The following is a 21,608-nucleotide window of genomic DNA, read 5'->3' as shown; positions in this document are numbered from 1 at the left end:
CTGGAGATCTACCACCATTTTTATCTGCTGACTTCAAGAAACCTGACAAGGAAGCTGCAATTCAAGAACATTGCAGCAGGTTTATGTAAGTGACCAGGACACTTTATCTGCAGCATCAACCAGGATTACCCAGTCTACATCCGGCCATGGAGTGGCAAGTCATAATAAAGACACATATACAATGACTCGCATATTATTGTCACATGGAATTATATTATTCTTATACAAACTTATCTGTATGTTTAATGCTTTCTTAGCTAAAACACATGTTTTTTAGATTACATGTTTGCTAGTTGAAATCCAACGTAGTCCATACCAGGGAATGTCTGTCTTATTTTATGTACTGCACATGATGGTAATGGGACGCGAATGTGGCGCCCTAGGTATCCCCAGCACCATCTAACAAGTTGTCTGTATGCACAGAACCGGTTACGACTGAAATGAAACAAAATAGAAAATATATATTAGTAGTATGATTTAAATAAAAAATACAGGCCATGGGGTCCTATCTTATGAGCAGTTATGTATCAAATTATGTTACTCATTTTTCATGAAATGAACAAGTACTGTAAAACCAAAAATATTTGAAGGCCTTTATTTCACAAGTTTCAGAATGAAGAATAAAATGCCAATTTTATTGGGCACAAGCTAAAAGAAATTACCATGATTCAATTTTTTTTCAGAATGGTGATTTTAGAAATATTAACACGGTTTTGGTTTTACAGTAAATTTACTAAATTCATTGACAAAAATAGCAAACATAACAAAAAAATATTTTGGGTAACTCACTCATTCACTGGATGTGCAAGTGCACCGTGCCGTTCACGGTATGCATAATAGGCTACCTCCAGAACATCCACATTCAGGCATATTGCATCAAAACCACGGCCACCAGGACTTTCAGTGATGCAATTGGTTTGCCGACCTTCCATCTTTTGCCGCATCACCTTGATCTCGTGACAGCAGATCGACTCCTCCACAGTTGGCATATTTGTGCAACTGCCACACTGACACCACTCTGTATTTTGTAGACGGCCTATGTCTTGAGGGATATTGGCCATGGCACCTCCGTTTGCATTGCCATCGCCGGCATCGGCATTTCCATCTTCCTCGCCTGACGAGGACGCCTGTGCCCGAATTTCTTCCTCCTCGTACGGTTCAAACCTGGGGCATCGCTGTCAGTTGAACTGCTACATTCATCATATTCTGCGTCAAAGGAGGTTTCTGAATCGGATAAAATTATGCTAATATTGCCGCTAGAAACGGAGCTGTCGCTATCATCTGCCATGTTGTTTGGGTTTGTTGACATCCGGTTGTACAACTTGTGACGTCACAGTAATGGCGCTGCCAGTTTGGCTTCGTGCGGGACCCGATCGATAAACTGGCATTTCATTTCAGCTTTATTCTTAGTAATCGGTGTCCATTTTTAATTTCCAATGCAGCAAATGTGTTAACTTTATACATTCTATCAAATTCCGTTCTAATTGAAAAAAAAAAAGGGATGTCCCTAGCACTTTAAAACCAAATATTACTTCAGTATGGATGCGTGAAGTGGAATAACAGTAAATCGACAGGTTGCTTACTTGTTTTATGTATACGATGCTCAATGGCACCAACCGAGCCCCACGTACAGAAACCATTCTCCTTGCCTGTTTCTAATTTGGAACAAACAGAAATACAATTGTGTTATCCTGCAATGTTTAATGGTAATTTTTTTTTTTTTTAGTAGTTCTAAATAGATATTTAAAATGCATGTGTGCGTGAAGTAAACTTACACTTTCGACCTGTCCCTCGGTGTTTACCAGCCCCTCAGGAGGGTTTCTGATCACCTCCCTGACAGACATTGGCAACGATGGGGGGAAAATGAGCTTAAGGGCCTCAGCCCTCAAAGCATCGCTGATGCCCACTTCCGCCCCCATATATATCTTGCTTGTCTTTTGACATAGAAGAACGTTCGGGTTTCCCGGCTCCGCCATGAAATGGACAAAAACGTAACTGTTGCCCTCTGTGACTTGGCACGCCAGATTACTGAAAAGAGTAATCTTGAAAGAGGCTGTACCATCACAGAGGGCAACAGTTACATTTTGATAATGCCCATCCATCTCACAGACCGTAGCACCCAACTTCCACCCTCTGGCCCGAAGGTCATTCCGCACACCGACCACTTACGCTTTAATAACTTTATTGTTCATTCTGAAAGATAAAGTGCCAAATGATAATGATCAGAATTTTTTCAGATAATTTGTTTTATATACACATTTCCATTTCATTCCAAGTCTGTGAAGAAAATTTCAAAAAATGCAACAAATTGCAAAACGGATGACCAAAAGCGGCCAAGCAACTTGAAATGTTGCTTGTATTTGTAGCATGTGATTTTGCTAATCTTCCTTTGTTTGTTTGTGTAACCACTTTGACTTTAAACCACAAATGTGTCACATGGGTATGGCGGTGGCCATTTTGTCCCATTGTGCACACATGGACGGCCAATTTTCCACGTGCCAAAGCCTTGCGCGCAGACTTTGAACGGCCTTCTTATGATAGAGCATTAATTTTCACAGGTAAAACAATATGGCAGATTTAAAAGTGCCACCTATGCTTGTTTTACAACTTATGTTCACTTCCATGCATCTGATGGCGTTAATTCATTGCAAGTTCATCAGAATGTACCTCAGAAATAGACCATTGCAACAACAGGACAATATTTTTTCCAAGTATAGTAAATGAACAGCAGAATCATAGAATACTTAACTTCCACTCAGTTTGGAAACGATATTTTGCACACCAACACATCAGTCTAGGTTAAAGAAATAATAATAATTAACAAACTATGCACATGTCTGTGTTTACCAAAGATGTTTATCAAAAATTAAATTTTAAGTTGGAGGAGAGATACCTGACAAAACCACTTACCTCTCTCTTCAGGTTTGCTGTAACAAGGTCAGCTTGGGGTCTCCACCCGCTTTTATGCATGGTGGAGTAAAAAAAAAAAAAGCTGTTTGGGCATAGCATCACAACTTTATTAGTTACACAGATAGATAAATAGATAGATCTTTATTGTCATTGTCACATGTACAACAAAATTAAAAATCCCAAACGATCAGTGCATCTGCTAAAAGTAGGTAAAAAAAAAAAAAAAAGCTCAAAGATTATATAAACTAAAAACAACACAAATCCTTCAGCTCAGTGGCCTAGTGGTAGTGTCCAACCTGAAACTGGAAGGTTGTGAGATCAAAACTCAGCCACGTCACACCGAAGACTATTAAAATAGGACCCATTGACGTAAACCAGGGGGGTCCAAGTCCAGTCCTCGAGGGCCGCATTCCTACATGTTTTCCAAGTTTCCCTCGTTAAACACACCTGATTCAAATGATCAGTTCATCCTCACGTTCTGCAGGAGCCTGATCATTGAATCAGGTGTGTTTAACGAGGGAAACTTGGAAAACATGGAGGAATGCGGCCCTCGAGGACTGGACTTTGACACCCCTGCCATAAACAATCACAGCAATGTGAATAATATCCAGGAGTAGGAAATAAAGTCAATTCACTTGTTTTATTTTTTACCACAATAAACCGTCAGGACATGTAATGTTTTACTGATTCAATACATCCATTTTCTGAACCACTTAGTCGCCACAGGGGTCACGGGCGTGCTGGAGCCTATCCCAGCCGTCATCGGGCAGTAGCGAGGGGACACCCTGAATCGGGTGCCAGCCAATCGCAGGGCACACACAGACAAACAACCATTTACACTCACACCTAGTCTTCAATCGGCCTACCAAGCATGTTTTGGATGAGGGAGGAAACCAGAGTGCCTGGAGAAAACCCTACGCGGGCCCGGGGAGAACATGCAAACTCCCCACAGGGAGGGCCGGAGGTGGAATCAAACCCGCACCCTCCTAACTGTGAAGCGGACGTGCTACCCAGAGCTTCACCGAGCCGCCTGATTCAATACATTATAAACATAAGAAGAAACATCAGCAAAAAGAAAATGAATAAACTGGATTTGATCTAAATGTATTCAAATTCACATTTTAAATTGTGAAAACACAAAACATGATAAACCAAACCAAGTTGGTGATTTTTGTGGGCGAAAAAACAATGATTTATATTTTTACAGCTGAATGAACTGTACTGTATTTGACTTGAAAAAGTTATGTTTGAACATGTATTTTATTACCAATGTTAAAGTCAGCGGTGTGGTATTATCGTATGTTGAAACTATAATATATACATATAGTGTAGTAGAGGAGGTCTCGCTTAATGTCAGTTGGGTGCGCTGTGGTGCACAAGAGGGATTGTACTGCTATGTGAAACAAGTGGGGAAAAATAAAAAGTTGCTGAATAAATTAGCGTTCATCTCTACTCCGCATAAACACAACAAGTGTTTTTTTTTTATTTAATAATTCAACTGTAGCATGATTGTAGATCGTATTAGACAGACTTGGGATGCATATACAAAAGGTAACGTAAACATGGTTTGAGGCAAAGAAATGTAGAAAGTCCAGCGATTGTGCAAATCAAAATGATTACAACTACAGAGTTCAAACTACTGTCGAAAATAACAAAGTAACCAAAAAAATGTATGATTAAACAATAAATAAGCAATCAAACAAGTAAACAAATAAATAAATAAATAAATAAATAAATAAATAAATAAATAAATAAATAAAGGAGAACAGAAAACAGACTGTACGTATCTGAGGCTTAATAGAGTAAAACCAGAGGGACAAGTTTCCAAAAGTTAAAGGCCAGGCTGTTCTTTGTCTGCATTGCATGTCGACCCGCAGGCAATACCGAAGAAGATACTATAAAAACATGAAGGAGGTGTTGAGGAAAAGCAGCAAAAATAAAAAGGGCTTCCTGACAATTTTCCTTGCTGGCTACTCATAGAAGTAGAGTCAAGTAAAATATATTTACATAGATCTAAATCACAAGCAGTCTCAAAGGGTTTCACATAGACAAATTGGCAATTATTCTCAAAGCACCCCCTGATCTTAAGCTCCCAAAAGGGCAAGGAAAAACTCAAGAAACCCCTACCAGGGCAAAAATGAGAAACCTTGAGAAGGGACCACAGATGGGAGGATCCCCCTTTCAGGATCACCAGGCTGCAATGGATGCAGAGAGGGCACATAATAGACATCATTTAAAAAAAAAAAAAAAAAAAAACAATAAAAAAGTGGATGTCCAAGTCAAAGCGAAGATCTGCCAGAGGTGCCCTTGATTGTTCCATAGAAGAATCAGCAGAAGTCACGATTGCTACGCTGGTTTGGGAGTTTGCGTTCCATGATGCTGGCCTCCATCGTACGAGTGTTTTTGGAAGACTTGGCTGTCGCTGTGCTACAATATAATATCATTATGAATTCATTTTTGAAAATCACATTACAATACTTCAAGCACATGTACAACTAGCATCCATGTACTAAAGAGTGAATGACGTGAACACATTCACGAACCTGTGTCGTCTTCTTCAGTCATTTCTCTGGCAAGACAGGCCATATCTCATCAAAGTTGAGTACCACAGGGGCCAAACTCCTGTCTTGACAAACGGAGCACGTGGAGTTACAGGAAACACGGAAAAACTGAAACAACAAACATTGAGTTGGTGAGGATACGAGTTGAAAAACATTTAAAATTAAGGGGTGTTTTGTGACAATAGTCAATAAAAGATTTGCTGCCTACACACGGAAGAATATGTCTTGCTTCTTGCCTCCCTGGTTTGGGAGTCATTGGTCCACGATGAAAGTTTTTGCATGCTCAAGGTCTTTGTGGAGAAAAAAAAAAAAGGACAATCAAGTAAAGCGAATGGCTATGAATTACAAAATGTTACAATAAGGTGATATATCATGCTTACCTCTGGCCTCCATTGTGGGATGAACTGCTTTCGCCAGATAAAAGAAACTCGTAAAATACCGGAGTAAAATAGAAGCATATAGTGTCTTTACAAAGACAAGGAAAAATCATGTTTATTGATGAGCAATTTACCTCGTCTGTTTTCTGTTCTCGCCTCGTGATTATGACGTTAAACATTTTTAAAATAAAAATAAAAAACTAATGATAAAAAAGTTTAAAAGGCCTTTCCTTAGGTCAGCTTTAAAATTTGATTGTAGGATTAGAATTAAACGTCCTTCCCTGAAATCATGTTTAAAATTTGATTGTAGAATTAGAATGAAAAAAAATGTAAAAAGTTAAAAAGTCGCCTCTTAGTTCATTTCCAAAATGTAAACATATTAAAAGTTTAAAAGTTAAATATTTAAAGAGTTCAAAATTTTAAAAGTGTCAAATTTAAATCAAGTTGAGTCAAAGGAAGGCTTTTTAAAATTTTAAGAGCCTTCTCTTTGATGGACGATGAGATGGAATCTCTCGTCGATCCGACAGACGAGTAGACTTGCAGTTATTTCTGCAAGTCTTACCAGCACCAAGATTGTTTTAGGCGTCAACGGCCGTGCCATCCCCTCGCCACCCTCTCGCCTTCAAAGGTTGTTTGCCCAGCAGGTGCAGATACTGCCGCATGCATGGGCGGCCCAAGAAGGTGCAGCTCTAAAGCAACCCCAGCTGGTTGAGCGCCTTCCCTTAACTCAACTTGATTTACATCTACAGAGATCAGTTCAGACATTTAAATTATCAGCATAATATATAAATCATCATTTATACTATTAGTGTAAAATATAGTGTACCACTATTCACATTCGTCTGTATTTTATATATATTTTTAAATCGTGAGGTGTATGCCTAATGTCAACATTACATTTGCCTTTCTGAGCCACCTACGCCTCTGATACCAACTCATCTCAATTCAACAAATCACCCACCGCACACCGTCACTTACACCATCTGATTTCCGTCCTTGATAATTTTCCAAATGCTGAAATGCACAATTTAGATTTGTCTTACCTTTCACTGTCCAAAACACAGAAAACAGGATTATGATAGCTGTAGTATGTTTGCAGGACACCTGAATAAAGAGCACACTGAGGTCGAGAGACAAAAATGAGGTCAATCAATGTGTTTTTGTCAGTGGTAGCAGTGGTTATGAGCTGCGTGTAACCCTTTGAGCAAAACAATTCAAGAACGGGCTTGTACGAGGCAGAGAGCGCATCTTCGTTAAAATCGCCACATACCAAGATTTGATGATGGTCCATGACTTCAAGATAACGTAACAGATTTTCCAAGCTTGGTAGAAATGCGCGCAGACTGTGGCCCGGAGGCCTGTAAACGGCAGCGATCAACAAATTGATGGGCGCTTCGAGTTTCACCGCAACAAATTCAATATCGGTCACACCCTGTACGTATTTTTTTTCCCTGGGCTGCGATGTGACTTTTGACACAAATACCTACGCCACCACCAAGTTTTGTCGCCAAGTCGGGACAGGTTGTATAAGAATCACTTCGATTCCTGTGAAACATGGTATAGCCTTCCAAGCAGGCAGCCGCAGATCCTCTGAGGTGTGTTTCTGTGAGGCACAAAACAGCAAAACGCAGTTCATGGTGACACGCGATATCCTGCACGTGACAAGACAGCCCTTCGGTGTTATGATGGACGACGATCAGGTCCTTTGCTTTATCTACCCTCGGCATGACGTGAAACAGGGGCATTATACTGTCCAACGAATCCTCTGTCATTTCAGCAAGAGCAGCAGTGATTTCCGGATTCGCATGAATTCTTCTCTCATCCATATGCAGAATATGAAGACCGCTGAGCGAAGTCACTCTACTCAGAGCTACGTAGCCCATGCCGTGTTCGAAAACTCCTTTCAGCGAAACAGCGGCCTCTGATGTTGTCATGCCTTGTACCTTATGGATCGTGCAGGCAAAAGAAAGCTTAATGGGAAACTGCCGGCGCACCACTCCGTAATTCTGCATCCTCTCCTCCTGTCTGTCAATGAACACAGAATTCGCAGCACTTGTTGTCTTAGTGACACAGCCTAGTTCCAGCCCAAGTTTCTGTACACGCGCTTCATTTGGGTAGTTCACCAATTGCACAATTTTTGCAAATGTCCCATTGCACAGACCTGCTTGAACATCAATATTGCGTGTGATTATAACGCGAGCGCCGACTGCGACTTTGATCGAGTCGGGCAACCCGTTCTTAGGTCCTTGGACAGGGGTCGCTTACCTTGCCATTCTGCCAGTTTTTTTGTCTTTCTTGTAGTCATCTGCGTCAATTTGTACAATGTCCTTGTGAAGCAGATCCAGCATTGCAGAATTATGGCCATCTACCTGTTTATTGGTGGCAAAAATATGCAGAACATTCTTTGGACAGCTTACTGGAGAAGCGTACCTCGTAGCAAGCAGAGCTGCGTCCGGTTCAGAGAGTTCGTCCGACCTGTCTTTGACGCGGAGTCTGTTCAGCACTTCGGCAAAGGCGGCATCGTCTTTCTGCCTCATGATGTCCGTGAGCGTGATCTTTTTGAAGTTGTCACGCCAGTGGTCCAGCCGAGTGGGATCGCACACGCACAAAGGTTTGGATTGTCTCACAGGAGGGAGCTGAAAGAAATCTCCGACAGCAAGTACAGACATGCCGCCAAAAGGTAAATTGATTCCTTTGATTTGTTTCAATCTGGTATTCACATAGGCAAAGAGGTCTTTCGACACCATGGAAATCTCGTCGATAATGAGTATTTCAGCGATCGAAAGCTCCGCTCTGACTTCGTCTAGTTTGTTGCCCAGGCCTTGATACGGGGATTTGAGACTTCTCGGCAGTTTGAGGAGAGAATGCAAAGTCGTCCCTGAAATATTGAATGCCGCCGTACCGGTGAAGGCTGCGAGAACAACTGTCTGTTTGGAAATGTCTGCTTCCTCAGCCAATCGTGGTAGTCTGAGAAGTATTTTCGTGGCCTCCGCATGGATACATTTGATCAGATGCGATTTGCCGGTCCCAGCGCCACCGTTGACATAGTAAAAAAATTGCTCGATCGGCTTTGAGCTACATGCACGTTTTACGCACCAATCTCGGACTTTGTAGAAGACGGATGCTTGTTTTCGGTTCAAGTTTCGATACATACCGCGTAACACCGTGGGATCGATGGCAGCAGGTTCAGTCACAATAGCCATTTGTGTTGTCGCCGAACTCACGTTATAGTCGGGGACATTTTCCTCCGCGTTCTCATTCGGGTCGTCTCTCGCGTTGATTTCCTCAATGCATTCGAGTCTTTGCAGCTCACTCTCCGGAGCCAGGTGGTACCATTCGTTTACATTGAACCCACTTTCCTCCAACTCCCTGATGGCATCTTCAATGTCTCCACTGTGTTTCTCGTACATTTTTCTGTTCCTTTTGACAATTTCGGACACTCGCTCCACATGGTCGGCGTACGGTAACTGAGCGCACGCCTGTGTACTGGCAATCGGCACGATGAGGCAGGTACAGCTTGAGCAAGGTGCGGTGATATTCCTCTGGATTCTTTTGTTCCGAGACTTTACAATATTTGATGACCGCAGGTTTTTCTGTTCTTTTTTGTACAAACCCCATGTCGTTCAGCAGACGCAAAACGTTTTTACCTTTGACTTGTTTGCCGTAAACAATTCTGCACGTTGATGCAAATTCAGCCAAGCACATTACTTCAAATTCCTCCGCTTGAGGTCTGCATTTATATTTGTCTGGCAGGCCAGTCATCCACACTTCGTGCGAGTCCTGGGTTTTGCCCTCAAGCAGTGAGAGAGGATAACTCATTTTCAGCGCATTCTCACTCGTTTGTACAAATACCACACTGCGAGACGACTGTTTCATATGCAAGCCGCATGCGCGCGTCACACACTCCTGAGCACTCACTTCTCTCTTCTTGGAGTACGCTTGCATAATTTGTTTCATTTCGTCGTTCTCGTTGACGTTTTCGTTGCGGGAGTTTTCAATAACCGATTTCAGGTATTGGCTCAGACCGTGTTCCGCTTTGCTGATGTAGCTGCAGATGTATGCAATGCAAGAATAGGCATTCAGGATGTACTGGATGTCCAGGTTTCCATCCCAGGCAAGAAGCAAATGGCGGTTGTAGTAGTTGACCCAGCAGTCTTTAGGTTCTCGCTTAAGCACGACAGAACTCGACGAGGCCGTCTGGTGCAAACAGTTCATGTAGTCGTCACCAGTGAGGTTGCATTTAGACAGTAGCTGAGGCAAAGTCAAGGATGAAGTTTCAGACTCATTCAGCAGATTTAGCACGGGAACAAGCTTGGAGTTGGCCGCCGAGCGATTGTCCCCGTGTCGATCTCGATTGTCATCGTCAACGGGCGCAGGTCTGATGATCATCGTTTCGTGGCACGGTTGTTTGGGGAATCCAAAGCGGCAATTTGCACCCTGGTGTTTGACACACGTTTTGGAGTGACTTTTGCTGTGCATCTGAACTTCTGTGACTTTTTTGTACAGTTCGGGTTCCTTTAGCGGGTCAGGCAGCTCAGCAGAGATGTAGCGGGATACAAAATCACAGATGGCTTTGTCTGAAGACTCCTCAAATACAGGGGCACCTCGAACCCATATGAGGCAATGTATGTGAGGACTTCCTCTGTGCTGAAACTCTAATCGGTAAAAGTAGTCAACCACTTCACCAATCGGTTGTGCCGGAGAGAGGATCAAATCTCTGAACAGAGCTTCCACGCGTTTGTCAAACATGCGCATTGTCGTCACCGGATTGCCGCGTAGAATTTCACACTTGGTTGCCCAGTCCAGTTCAGCAAAATTCACTACATCACCTTGTTGCGCATTAATGGCAGTGATGACCTCTTCCCAACGCATTTCAGCAGCAGAAAATGTGCAAAAGAACGTGGGTGTACCCAGCTGTCGGATCATTGCAAAAAGATCTTTGGTGGTTCTCTCCCAATCGGCTGGCGTGCCTCTCAGTGGCGTCATGAAGCGGACGGCATCTTTGCTGCGCACCAGTTTTTCAACTTGACGTTTGTCCTGAAGCATAGCGTTGGTAATTCTTCGACCATCTCGGGTAAACGGTTTACCTTTGCGTAGCTGTCTTGTCATGCTCGACGTCGCCTGGTAGATTTCGGTCACAAACTGAGCAAAGAACAAATAGGTCGGATCCCTCGCAAAACGTTCATCCACACAACACAGTCGGGTTTTGAAATACTTGCTCGGCGTGAGTTTTATCGGTCTGTCTTCATCGAGCGTGTTTTGCCCGGTCGGGAACTGCGCTGGAAAAGCCATGGCCTCGAGTTTGGGAGTCTTGAAAAAGCTTACTGGGTTATTTCTTTCTGCAGGAGCAACAGAGTAAATGCCCTCAGTAAAACTCATAATTTCCTCTGACACGTCACTTGGTTGGAGACATGATTCAAGAATAACTCCACCATCTTCTTCTACATTTTCTTGTTGCTGATTGTTACCCCTGTTGACATTTTGCGAGTCACCGTTCATTCCACACAGAGCTTCACTCTCAAATCTGTATATCTCCTCCAGAGCTTCCTCATTGTACTCACTGTCGCTCATTTCCGCTTCATCTGAGCTGCTCTCATCATCAGTGAGGGTTGGGTCGCAAAGGTCCGGATCGTCACGGATAGTTATGCTTCTGTATTGAGGATGAATTTGCTTCAGTTTTATCAGAGCGCTCATTAGCTTGGACCAAGTGACAGTTTGAAAAAACTGATGGCCTTTGTAGCAAAGTCGTCTCTTCAGTTTCACTCTCAACATCTGCGACTTACTTCTTATCCTCGGCAAGGCATTGACTGTCTCCTGTACTTCCGACGGCACGCAGACAACATTTCCGCGAATGGCTCGTTGTTGACCTTTGGGAAGTGGTACAATTTTGGCAAACGCTATGCATTTGGAAATGAGGTGTCTCTCTAATATGTTCAAGCCACGCAGTTCTGTTGGAATATCAGCTAGAGTGAGATTGTTTGCAACAGCGATTGCTGGCATTTTACCATCCTTGAGATGTGTATGGCAGGTGTGACATATCCACTCCAGTTTTCTTTCAGCCAGTACTCTACACGACGTCTGACATTCATCATTACAAATATGAACAAATTGTCCCGTGAGACAACGCGCAACAACATCTCGGTTCTTCTTATAAAGGCGACGCCGGCAAGACTGTACCTGGTTGGGAAATAAGGCTCTGTGGCAAACTGTGCAAACAAATGTGGGTCCGTTCTTAATTTCGTCTTTGAATAGGTCGACGGCTTTCATTAATGCACATTCATTTCGCTCTCTACATAGCAGATTTATGATCTTGTATTTTTGTAAAATCGTACTTGCTCTGGTCATTGTTTTATTACGCAATGAATCAGATTTTGTTCTCATGATGGACCTCATGATTTCCTGATGTTTAGCTCTGAACTCAGGATTGCTTGAATAACGATGTTTAAAGTAAAAGCGCTGTCTAGAATTAAATCTAAAATCGTCACGATAACGCTGTGTAACATACATGCGCTGTCTTGTTTTAAATGCAAGATTGTCACGGTAACGTTCTGTAATGTAGGTACGTTGTCTTGCTTTAAAATCAGGGTCGACACGGTAACGTTGCTTTATGTAGGTACGCTGTCTTGCATTATACCCAGGATCGTAACGGTAACGTTGCGTTACGTAGGAACGTTGCCTTGCATTAAACTCAGGGTCGTCACGGTAATGTTGCGTTACGTAGGAACGTTGCCTTGCATTAAACTCAGGGTCGTCACGGTAACGTTGCGTTACGTAGGTACGCTGTCTCGCATTAAACTCAGGGTCGTCGTGGTAACGTTGCGTTACGTAAGAATGTTGCCTTGCATTAAATTCAGGGTCGTCACGGTAACGTTGCGTTACGTAGGAACGTTGCCTTGCATTAAACTCAGGATCATCACGGTAACGTTGCGTTATGTAGGTGCATCGTCCCATTCGAAAACAATCATCTGTCTTATAACGAAGTAAGAAGCGGAAATGATTTTTCTTCTTAAAGATATGATCAGTCTTACAACGTTGTGTATAATAGGATTTTTGTTTAGTCCGAAAATGTACGTCTTGCTGATAACGCGTTGTAACATAACACCTCTTCCTTTGTCTTATCTCTAAATTTTGACTGTACCTTTCCTTATTTCTCTGATTTTTATTTCTTCTCTTTAGTTCCTGTTTTGTAAGTCTTTGTTCAGATTTAGCATTCAAATTTTCCTGTGCCTTCATTCGTCTTAGAAATTTTCTCCTACTTGATTTCGGAATTTTTGACAAGCGTTGGAGCTCTTTACCTGTAGTCCAAGAAACCACTTCGCTATCGTCATCGATCAACTCGTCGCAGTGACGTTGTTCACCAGCAGGTGTTGTAGAATCACTCATCTCCAAATATGACATCTCGGAAACAGCTTTGCTTACACCGTCGTCATCAACATCTGCCAGCACAGATTGCAATGAAGTACATGGCACCATCTCAGTGTCATTTGGAGGAACATCAATAGGTTCAAACTGGACTGGTACAAGCTCATACTGAGAATTACAGGAGCAGTCCAAACGTGTGTAGAGCTCTGTCAATTTATTTCTAAGGTCATTCAGACGCACGAAAAGCATCATGACAGCTGTGCCATTGTGAGCAGGTAGGCCATCTCGTCCTCTAGAGTGAGGATCAAAATATCCGTACTTGCCTTGGTGGTCTCGGAAAACAGCAATGCATGTCGACTGCATAATCAGAAGAGCGCAACTGACCTCTGATGTCAAGCACTCAAGTCTGTCGCAAAGGTTCAGAAAGAGCGCATCTCCATGGAAAGAGGTGAAAAATCCACACCTTGACATACTCCTAATTAACACATGCTGTTTTGTGGAACTACTTACAATCTCTGGAAGTTCATCAACCGTCAAAAAACTGTTTAGGAAGCATCCTCGGGCTTTCAACGCAGCCACAGTACATGTATACAGTTTATTACCCACACTGAGAACAGCATCCAGGTCAGACGTAGTCAAGTTATTTATATCCAGCAGGAAAGCCAGAAATGTTACGGAATTAGCCACACATTGACTGTTTCTGGATTGGCCGTATCTCAGATGGTCTTGGCTATGAGTTGCCATCACATACATTACCAAATCATGTTGCACTGGTACCGTTACAGCCATGGAAACTTCAGCAGGAATATTCTTCTCAGAGTGTCCAGTATTGTTTGTTATCATTTCCTTGTCATTTGTATCATGTTTATCCATTTGCAAATCATTTGTATCTCTTTCAGTTGCTTCAACAGCACGCTCATGCCGGGCAGAGATATCAGCAGAAGGTGGAAGAGGTGCTTGGGAGATACGTGTTTTAGCACGTCGCTCCCAGCACAACTTTACAGACTGTGATCTCCTGCCCTTTTTCGGCATGTCGATCTGAAATCGTTTCCGCCACTTATGGGGTTTAGACAGAAGGAAGGCAGAAACAATAGGTAGAACAGAGACAAGACAGGGTATTGGGATCAGCAGGATCAGCCAGAAGTCAGGTGGATCAGCCACAGGTCAGCAAGATCAGCCACAGGTCAGCAAGATCAGGCACAGATCAGCCGCAGTTCACAGACCTGTGCAGAGAAAGAGAACAAATACAGCTAAGCTTCGATCTTATGCAAACTTTGTGGTGCAGAATTTTGGAATGGTGTTATCCACAAAAGCTTGATATACAGAATGTCTTGGAAGGGGAAATGATTCAGAGCCACGTATACAGGTGCATTGAGAAATCGAAACACATTGTATGACATGTTTGTATTTGGTAATGAAAAACTTTGTTCTGGGTAAAAATACAATATAGTTACAGTATTTTCCGCACCATAAAGCACATCGGGATAAGAGGCACAGATTCAACTGCGATGAATATTTTGTATTTAACTTAGGGCAGGGGTGTCAAACTCAAACACACAGCTGTCCAAAATTTGAAATTTGGACAAGGCCGCAGGCCAACATCGATATTTATTGTAAAGTATCTGCCTCCACATATAATAACGAACCTTTTCCTAGCGACCCAAATTAGTTTTGATTATCAAATATGGAACAAGAAAAGCTTAGATTTGTTCAATATATAACTAATTATTGCACACATCCAAAGCCCATAAAAAGAGACACATGGTTTTTATTTAAATTTTATTTAAGAAATTGATGTTTATTTTAATATATGTATATATATATATATATATACATACACATGCAGTATATATATATATATATATATATATATATAATGCAGTATATATATATATATATATATATATATATACATACACATACAGTATAGATATATATATATATATATATATATATATATAGAGAGAGAGAGAGAGAGAGAGAGAGAGAGAGAGAGAGAGAGAGAGAGAGAGAGAGAGAGAGAGAGAGAGAGATTTTTTCTTCAACAATTTCATGACAGTAGGCTAACATTAGCTTACATGTAACGTCATGTGACTTTCTAAACCCACATGCTTGTAAAAGTAAAAACTTAGCTTTGGGGTTTATTTTGTTTTGTTTTGATGTGCTCTTCTAATGTTCCTAGCGTTGCAACCTCCATAGCTGATCGTATCTTGACAGAGAATACACAAAACCATGCCGTCAAAGCGGGCGTGGGGAATGCTCGCGAGTCGCCGAGGGTAACGTTTCCCGACCAGCTGGCCGGAAAACCCTACATAAAAAAAGATTTTTCTCAACGAATTCGCACGATTCACGAAAATGATACTTTCGACGGACAAAAAACGGAAATCCGCGGATAATTCTCCCTGATTTTTACCACAGTGGGGGCTACTTTTTACTTAATCCACACAAACGAAGTTTACCAGCTCAAGTGTATAAACGGAGCGGAAAGTCTAAATCACACCACAAAAACAGCAATGCGAAACTGCTCAACTGTTTGTACATTCCAATAATAACTTTAGGGTTAGTGTCGTGTAAATTGAACATATACAATTGTTAATATTGCACCAAGACACCACATTTTTACTTACGTCTGGTCAGCCGCAGGCAAACTGAACAGGTGTGCAAATCGACCGCACTTAGCGAATAGCAAATGATGCATTCGCGTACCGTTGGAAATGAATGCTTTATTCCACCGAATATGAAAGAAAGGAAAAATGAAAAAGGGAAAATAATGATGATAAATGATGATGAATAAAATAAATGGGTAAAATGATGAGTGTTAAAATGATAAGCAGGAAAAATAAAAAGGGAAATAAATGATGATAAATGATGATGAATGAAATTAAAGGGAAAAATAACTGGGGAAAATAAAAAGGGAAATAAATAATGATAAATGATGATAAATAAAATAAATAGGAAAAATGATGAGTGGGAAAAATAAAAAGGGAAATAAATGATAAATTATGAATAAAATAAATGGGAAAATGACGAGAGTTACAAATGAAAAGCGTGAATAATGATAAGCGGGAAGAATAAAAAGGAAATTAAATTATTATAAAATAAATGGGAAAATGACAAAAGTTACAAATGATAAACGATAAAAATGATAAGCGGGAAGAATATAAAGGAAATCAAATTATTATACAATAAATGGGAAAACGACAAGAGTTACAAATGATAAGCATTAAAAATGATAAGCGGGAAGAATAAAAAGGAAAATACATTATTATTAAAATAAATGGTAAAATGACAAGTTACAAATCATAAGCGTTAAAATATTAAGCAGTGAATAAAAAGGAAAATAAGCAGTACCCACAGTTGGAATCGAACTCACACGGGGAAGCGGCTCGAGTTATTAAGCGCCCGCGTTACCAAGTGAGCTAATTGGTTTGCTATTTTGAAGTGGTGTAATTTGCTTAACGTCATGAATGTTCATGTTGAATGCGCCATTAAGAATGAATGCGTAATTTTACACCACAAATGTACTAATTATGCAAAAACGATAAATGTTTATGACGAAAAAAACTGCAGCCAGTGTCGTGTGAGTTTGTGTAATGGTGAGACGCCAGATCTGACACGTGTAAAATTCGAACCCACGCAGGAAAATGGCTCGTGTTGAAATCGCCATTAAGAATGAATGGGGATTTAAAAGTCACAAATTTGCTAATTACACAAAAACTGTAAATGTTATGAACAAATAAAATGGTAGCAAGCATGCCATGAATTTTTGGAATGTGTGAAAGTTTGAATGGGGTGAATCGGTTGAAGCATGTAGGACTAGTTAGGTGTCAAAAAAGTGGGAGGAATAAGTTGAATAATAACTAGCAATCTGCAATTCCTGGAGAAATTGCGCGTGAAGGCGAAGACCTTCACACTATTGTTATTCTACTTTTTTCGAAAATAAATTCCGCCCACTGTAAAATTCGAACCCACGCGGGAAAGTGGCTCGTGTTGAAATCGCCATTAAGAATGAATGGGGATTTAAAAGTCACAAATTTGCTAATTACACAAAAACGGTAAATGTTATCAACAAAAAAAATGGTAGCAAGCATGCCATGAATTTTTGGAATGTGTGAAAGTTTGAACGGGGTGAATCGGTCGAAGCATGTAGGACTAGTTAGGTGCCAAAAAAGTGGGAGGAATAAGTTGAATAATAATAATAATAAAGTAGAATAACAATGTGTGAAGGCTTCGCCTTCACACAATAATAACTAGAATTGCAATTCCTGGAGAAATTGCGTGTGAAGGCGAAGACCTTCGCACTATTGTTATTCTACTTTTTTCGAAATGAAAGACGGGAAAAATGAAAAAGGGCAATTAATGAATATAAATGATGATGAATAAAGTAAAAGGGTAAAATGATGTGTTAAAATGATAAGCAGGAAAAATAAAAAGGGAAATAAATGATGATAAATGATGATGAATGAAATAAATGGGAAAAATAAGTGGTAAAAATAAAAAGGGAAATAAATAATGATAAATGATGAGAAATAAAATAAATAGGAAAAATGATGAGTGGGAAAAATAAAAAGGGAAATAAATGATAAATTATGAATAAAATAAATGGGAAAATGACGAGAGTTACAAATGAAAAGCGTGAATAATGATAAGCGGGAAGAATAAAAAGGAAATTAAATTATTATAAAATAAATGGGAAAATGACAAAAGTTACAAATGATAAACGATAAAAATGATAAGCGGGAAGAATATAAAGGAAATCAAATTATTATACAATAAATGGGAAAATGACGAGAGTTGCAAATGATAAGCATTAAAAATGATAAGCGGGAAGAATAAAAAGGAAAATAAATTATTATTAAAATAAATGGTAAAATGACAAGTTACAAATCATAAGAGTTAAAAATATTAAGCAGTGAATAAAAAGGAAAAAAAGCAGTACCTGTAGTTGGAATCGAACTCACACGGGAAAACAGCTCTAGTTAATAAGCGCCCGCGTTACCAAGTGAGCTAATTGGTTTGCTTTTTTGAGGTGGTGTAATATGCTTAATGTCATGAATGTTCATGTTGAATGCGCCATTAAGAATGAATGCGCAATTTTACACCACAAATGTACTAATTATGCAAAAACGATAAATGTTTATGACGAAAAAACTGCAGCCAGTCTCGTGTGAGTTTGTGTAATGGTGAGACGCCAGATGTGACACATGTAGAATTCGAACCCACGCGGGAAAGTGGCTCGTGTTGAAATCGCCATTAAGAATGAATGGGGATTTAAAAGTCACAAATTTGCTAATTACACAAAAACGGTAAATATTATCAACAAAAAAAATGGTAGCAAGCATGCCATGAATTTTTGGAATGTGTGAAAGTTTGAACGGGGTGAATCGGTTGAAGCATGTAGGACTAGTTAGGTGCCAAAAAAGCGGGCGGAATAAGTTGTTTAATAATAATAATAATAACTAGCAATCTGCAATTCCTGGAGAAATTGCGCGTGAAGGCGAAGACCTTCACACTATTGTTATTCTACTTTTTTCGAAAATAAATTCCGCCCACTGTAAAATTCGAACCCACGCGGGAAAGTGGCTCGTGTTGAAATCGCCATTAAGAATGAATGGGGATTTAAAAGTCACAAATTTGCTAATTACACAAAAACGGTAAATGTTATCAACAAAAAAAATGGTAGCAAGCATGCCATGAATTTTTGGAATGTGTGAAAGTTTGAACGGGGTGAATCGGTCGAAGCATGTAGGACTAGTTAGGTGCCAAAAAAGTGGGAGGAATAAGTTGAATAATAATAATAACTAGAATTGCAATTCCTGGAGAAATTGCGTGTGAAGGCGAAGACCTTCGCACTATTGTTATTCTACTTTTTTAGAAATGAAAGACAGGAAAAATGAAAAAGGGCAATTAATGAATATGAATGATGATGAATAAAGTAAATGGATAAAATGATGTGTTAAAATGATAAGCAGGAAAAATAAAAAGGGAAATAAATGATGATGAATGAAATAAATGGGAAAAATAAGTGGTAAAAATAAAAAGGGAAATAAATAATGATAAATGATGATAAATAAAATAAATAGGAAAAATGATGAGTGGGAAAACTAAAAAGGGAAATAAATGATAAATTATGAATAAAATAAATGGGAAAATGACGAGAGTTACAAATGAAAAGCGTGAATAATGATAAGCGGGAAGAATTTAAAGGAACTTAAATTATTATAAAATAAATGGGAAAATGACAAAAGTTACAAATGATAAACGATAAAAATGATAAGCGGGAAGAATATAAAGGAAATCAAATTATTATACAATAAATGGGAAAATGACGCGAGTTACAAATGATAAGCATTAAAAATGATAAGTGATAAGAATAAAAAGGAAAATAAATTATTATTAAAATAAATGGTAAAATGACAAGTTACAAATCATAAGCGTGAAAAATATTAAGCAGTGAATAAAAAGGAAAAAAAGTAGTACCCGCAGTTGGAATCGAACTCACGCGGTGATGCGGCTCGAGTTAATAAACGCCCGCGTTACCAAGTGAGCTAATTGATTTGCTTTTTTGAAGTGGTGTAATTTGATTAATGTGATGAAGGTTCATGTTGAATGCGCCAATAAGAATGAATGCGTAACTTTACACCACAAATGTACTAATTATGCAAAAACGATAAATGTTTATGACGAAAAAACTGCAGCCAGTGTCGTGTGAGTTTGTGTAATGGTGAGACGCCAGATGTGACACATGTAAAATTCGAACCCACGCGGGAAAGTGGCTCGTGTTGAAATCGCCATTAAGAATGAATGGGGATTTAAAAGTCACAAATTTGCTAATTACACAAAAACGGTAAATGTTATCAACAAAAAAAATGGTAGCAAGCATGCCATGAATTTTTGGAATGTGTGAAAGTTTGAACGGGGTGAATCGGTTGAAGCATGTAGGACTAGTTAGGTGCCAAAAAAGCGGGCGGAATAAGTTGTTTAATAATAATAATAATAATAATAATAATAATAATAATAAAGTAGAATAACAATGTGTGAAGGCCTTCGCCTTCACACAACTAGAATTGCAATTCCTGGAGAAATTGCGTGTGAAGGCGAAGACCTTCGCACTATTGTTATTCTACTTTTTTCGAAATGAAAGACAGGAAAAATGAAAAAGGGCAATTAATGAATATAAATGATGATGAATAAAGTAAATGGGTAAAATGATGTGTTAAAATGATAAGCAGGAAAAATAAAAAGGGAAATAAATGATGAGAAATGATGATGAATGAAATAAATGGGAAAAATAAGTGGTAAAAATAAAAAGGGAAATAAATAATGCTAAATGATGAGAAATAAAATAAATAGGAAAAATGATGAGTGGGAAAAATGAAAAGGGAAATAAATGATAAATTATGAATAAAATAAATGGGAAAATGACGAGAGTTACAAATGAAAAGCGTGAATAATGATAAGCGGGAAGAATTAAAGGAAATAAAATTATTATAAAATAAATGGGAAAATGACAAAAGTTACAAATGATAAACGATATAAATGATAAGCGGGAAGAATATAAAGGAAATCAAATTATTATTCAATAAATGGGAAAATGCTGAGAGTTACAAATGATAAGCATTAAAAATGATAAGCGGGAAGAATAAAAAGGAAAATAAATTATTATTAAAATAAATGGTAAAATGACAAGTTACAAATCGTAAGCGTTAAAAATATTAAGCAGTGAATAAAAAGGAAAAAAAGCAGTACCCACAGTCGGAATCGAACTCACGCGGGGAAGTGGCCAGAGACCTGAAGGGCCCGCTTTACTAACTGAGCTATTTGGTTTGCTTTTTTGAAGTGGTGGAATTTGCTTAATGTCATCAATGTTCATGTTGAATGCGCCATTAAGAATGAATGCATAATTTTATACCACAAATGTACTAATTATGCAAAAACGATAAATGTTTATGGCGAAAAAACTGCAGCCAGTGTCGTGTGAGTTTGTGTAATGGTGAGACGCCAGATGTGGCACGTGTAAAATTCGAACCCACGCGGGAAAGTGGCTCGTGTTGAAATCGCCATTAAGAATGAATGGGGATTTAAAAGTCACAAATTTGCTAATTACACAAAAACGGTAAATGTTATCAACAAAAAAAATGGTAGCAAGCATGCCATGAATTTTTGGAATGTGTGAAAGTTTGAACGGGGTGAATCGGTTGAAGCATGTAGGACTAGTTAGGTGTCAAAAAAGCGGGCGGAATAAGTTGTTTAATAATAATAATAATAATAATAATAATAATAATAATAAAGTAGAATAACAATGTGTGAAGGCCTTCGCCTTCACACAATAATAATAATAATAATAATAATAAAGTAGAATAACAATGTGTGAAGGCCTTCGCCTTCACACAATAAT

The 21,608-nt window shown here is 39.4% G+C and overlaps 2 protein-coding genes and 1 long non-coding RNA gene across 10 annotated transcripts; all 3 read right to left on the bottom strand.

Annotated features, from left to right (window-relative positions):
* Window positions 1-147: 147 nt before the first annotated feature.
* LOC148398495 (uncharacterized) lies at window positions 148-3,452 on the bottom strand. The gene is made up of 3 exons (XR_015858673.1): window positions 1,776-3,452; window positions 790-1,655; window positions 148-435 (listed from the first exon to the last, which is right to left on the bottom strand). It is a non-coding gene; the product is annotated as an uncharacterized LOC148398495 (long non-coding RNA).
* A 3,879-nt stretch (window positions 3,453-7,331) lies between these two features.
* LOC148398494 (ATP-dependent DNA helicase PIF1-like) lies at window positions 7,332-9,051 on the bottom strand. The gene is made up of 4 exons (XM_088375391.1): window positions 8,266-9,051; window positions 8,114-8,217; window positions 7,567-7,873; window positions 7,332-7,451 (listed from the first exon to the last, which is right to left on the bottom strand). Exons 1-4 carry the CDS (start codon window positions 9,049-9,051, stop codon window positions 7,332-7,334), a joined length of 1,317 nt encoding a protein of 438 aa, XP_088231517.1.
* A 22-nt stretch (window positions 9,052-9,073) lies between these two features.
* On the bottom strand, window positions 9,074-16,922 carry LOC148398493 (uncharacterized). 8 transcript variants are annotated; one of them, XM_088376608.1, is made up of 3 exons: window positions 15,838-16,339; window positions 9,767-14,433; window positions 9,074-9,640 (listed from the first exon to the last, which is right to left on the bottom strand). In XM_088376608.1, the coding sequence occupies exons 2-3, from the start codon at window positions 14,240-14,242 to the stop codon at window positions 9,230-9,232; spliced, it is 4,887 nt and encodes a 1,628-aa protein (XP_088232734.1). In that variant the 5' UTR covers window positions 14,243-14,433; window positions 15,838-16,339; the 3' UTR covers window positions 9,074-9,229. The 8 variants fall into 8 exon arrangements, with proteins under 8 accessions (XP_088232734.1, XP_088232735.1, XP_088232736.1 ...); XM_088376609.1 differs by having other exon boundaries at window positions 9,074-11,187; window positions 11,410-14,433; window positions 15,838-16,287; XM_088376610.1 differs by having other exon boundaries at window positions 9,074-11,715; window positions 13,144-14,433; window positions 15,838-16,282.
* Window positions 16,923-21,608: the final 4,686 nt, after the last annotated feature.

The sequence above is a fragment of the Syngnathus floridae genome, chromosome 5 (genome assembly GCF_059516105.1).
Source record: "Syngnathus floridae isolate MCC-2025c chromosome 5, RoL_Sflo_1.0, whole genome shotgun sequence".
Classification (NCBI taxonomy): Eukaryota; Metazoa; Chordata; class Actinopteri; order Syngnathiformes; family Syngnathidae; genus Syngnathus; species Syngnathus floridae.
The sequence above is the reverse complement of the archived record's forward strand: the minus strand, read 5'-3'. Positions and strand labels throughout refer to the sequence as shown.

Excerpts from the sequence above, each read along its gene's own strand:
- LOC148398494 (XM_088375391.1), bottom strand. The coding sequence starts at position 9,051 with ATGGCTATTGTGACTGAACCTGCTGCCATCGATCCCACGGTGTTACGC. Across the intron at positions 7,874-8,113 it reads AAAACTGGCAGAATGGCAAG|ACAGGAGGAGAGGATGCAGA; the intron begins GTAAGCGACCCC and ends GTTCATTGACAG. Across the intron at positions 7,452-7,566 it reads TGTTTCACGTCATGCCGAGG|AAACACACCTCAGAGGATCT; the intron begins GTAGATAAAGCA and ends TGTGCCTCACAG.
- LOC148398493 (XM_088376607.1), bottom strand. The coding sequence starts at position 14,242 with ATGCCGAAAAAGGGCAGGAGATCACAGTCTGTAAAGTTGTGCTGGGAG.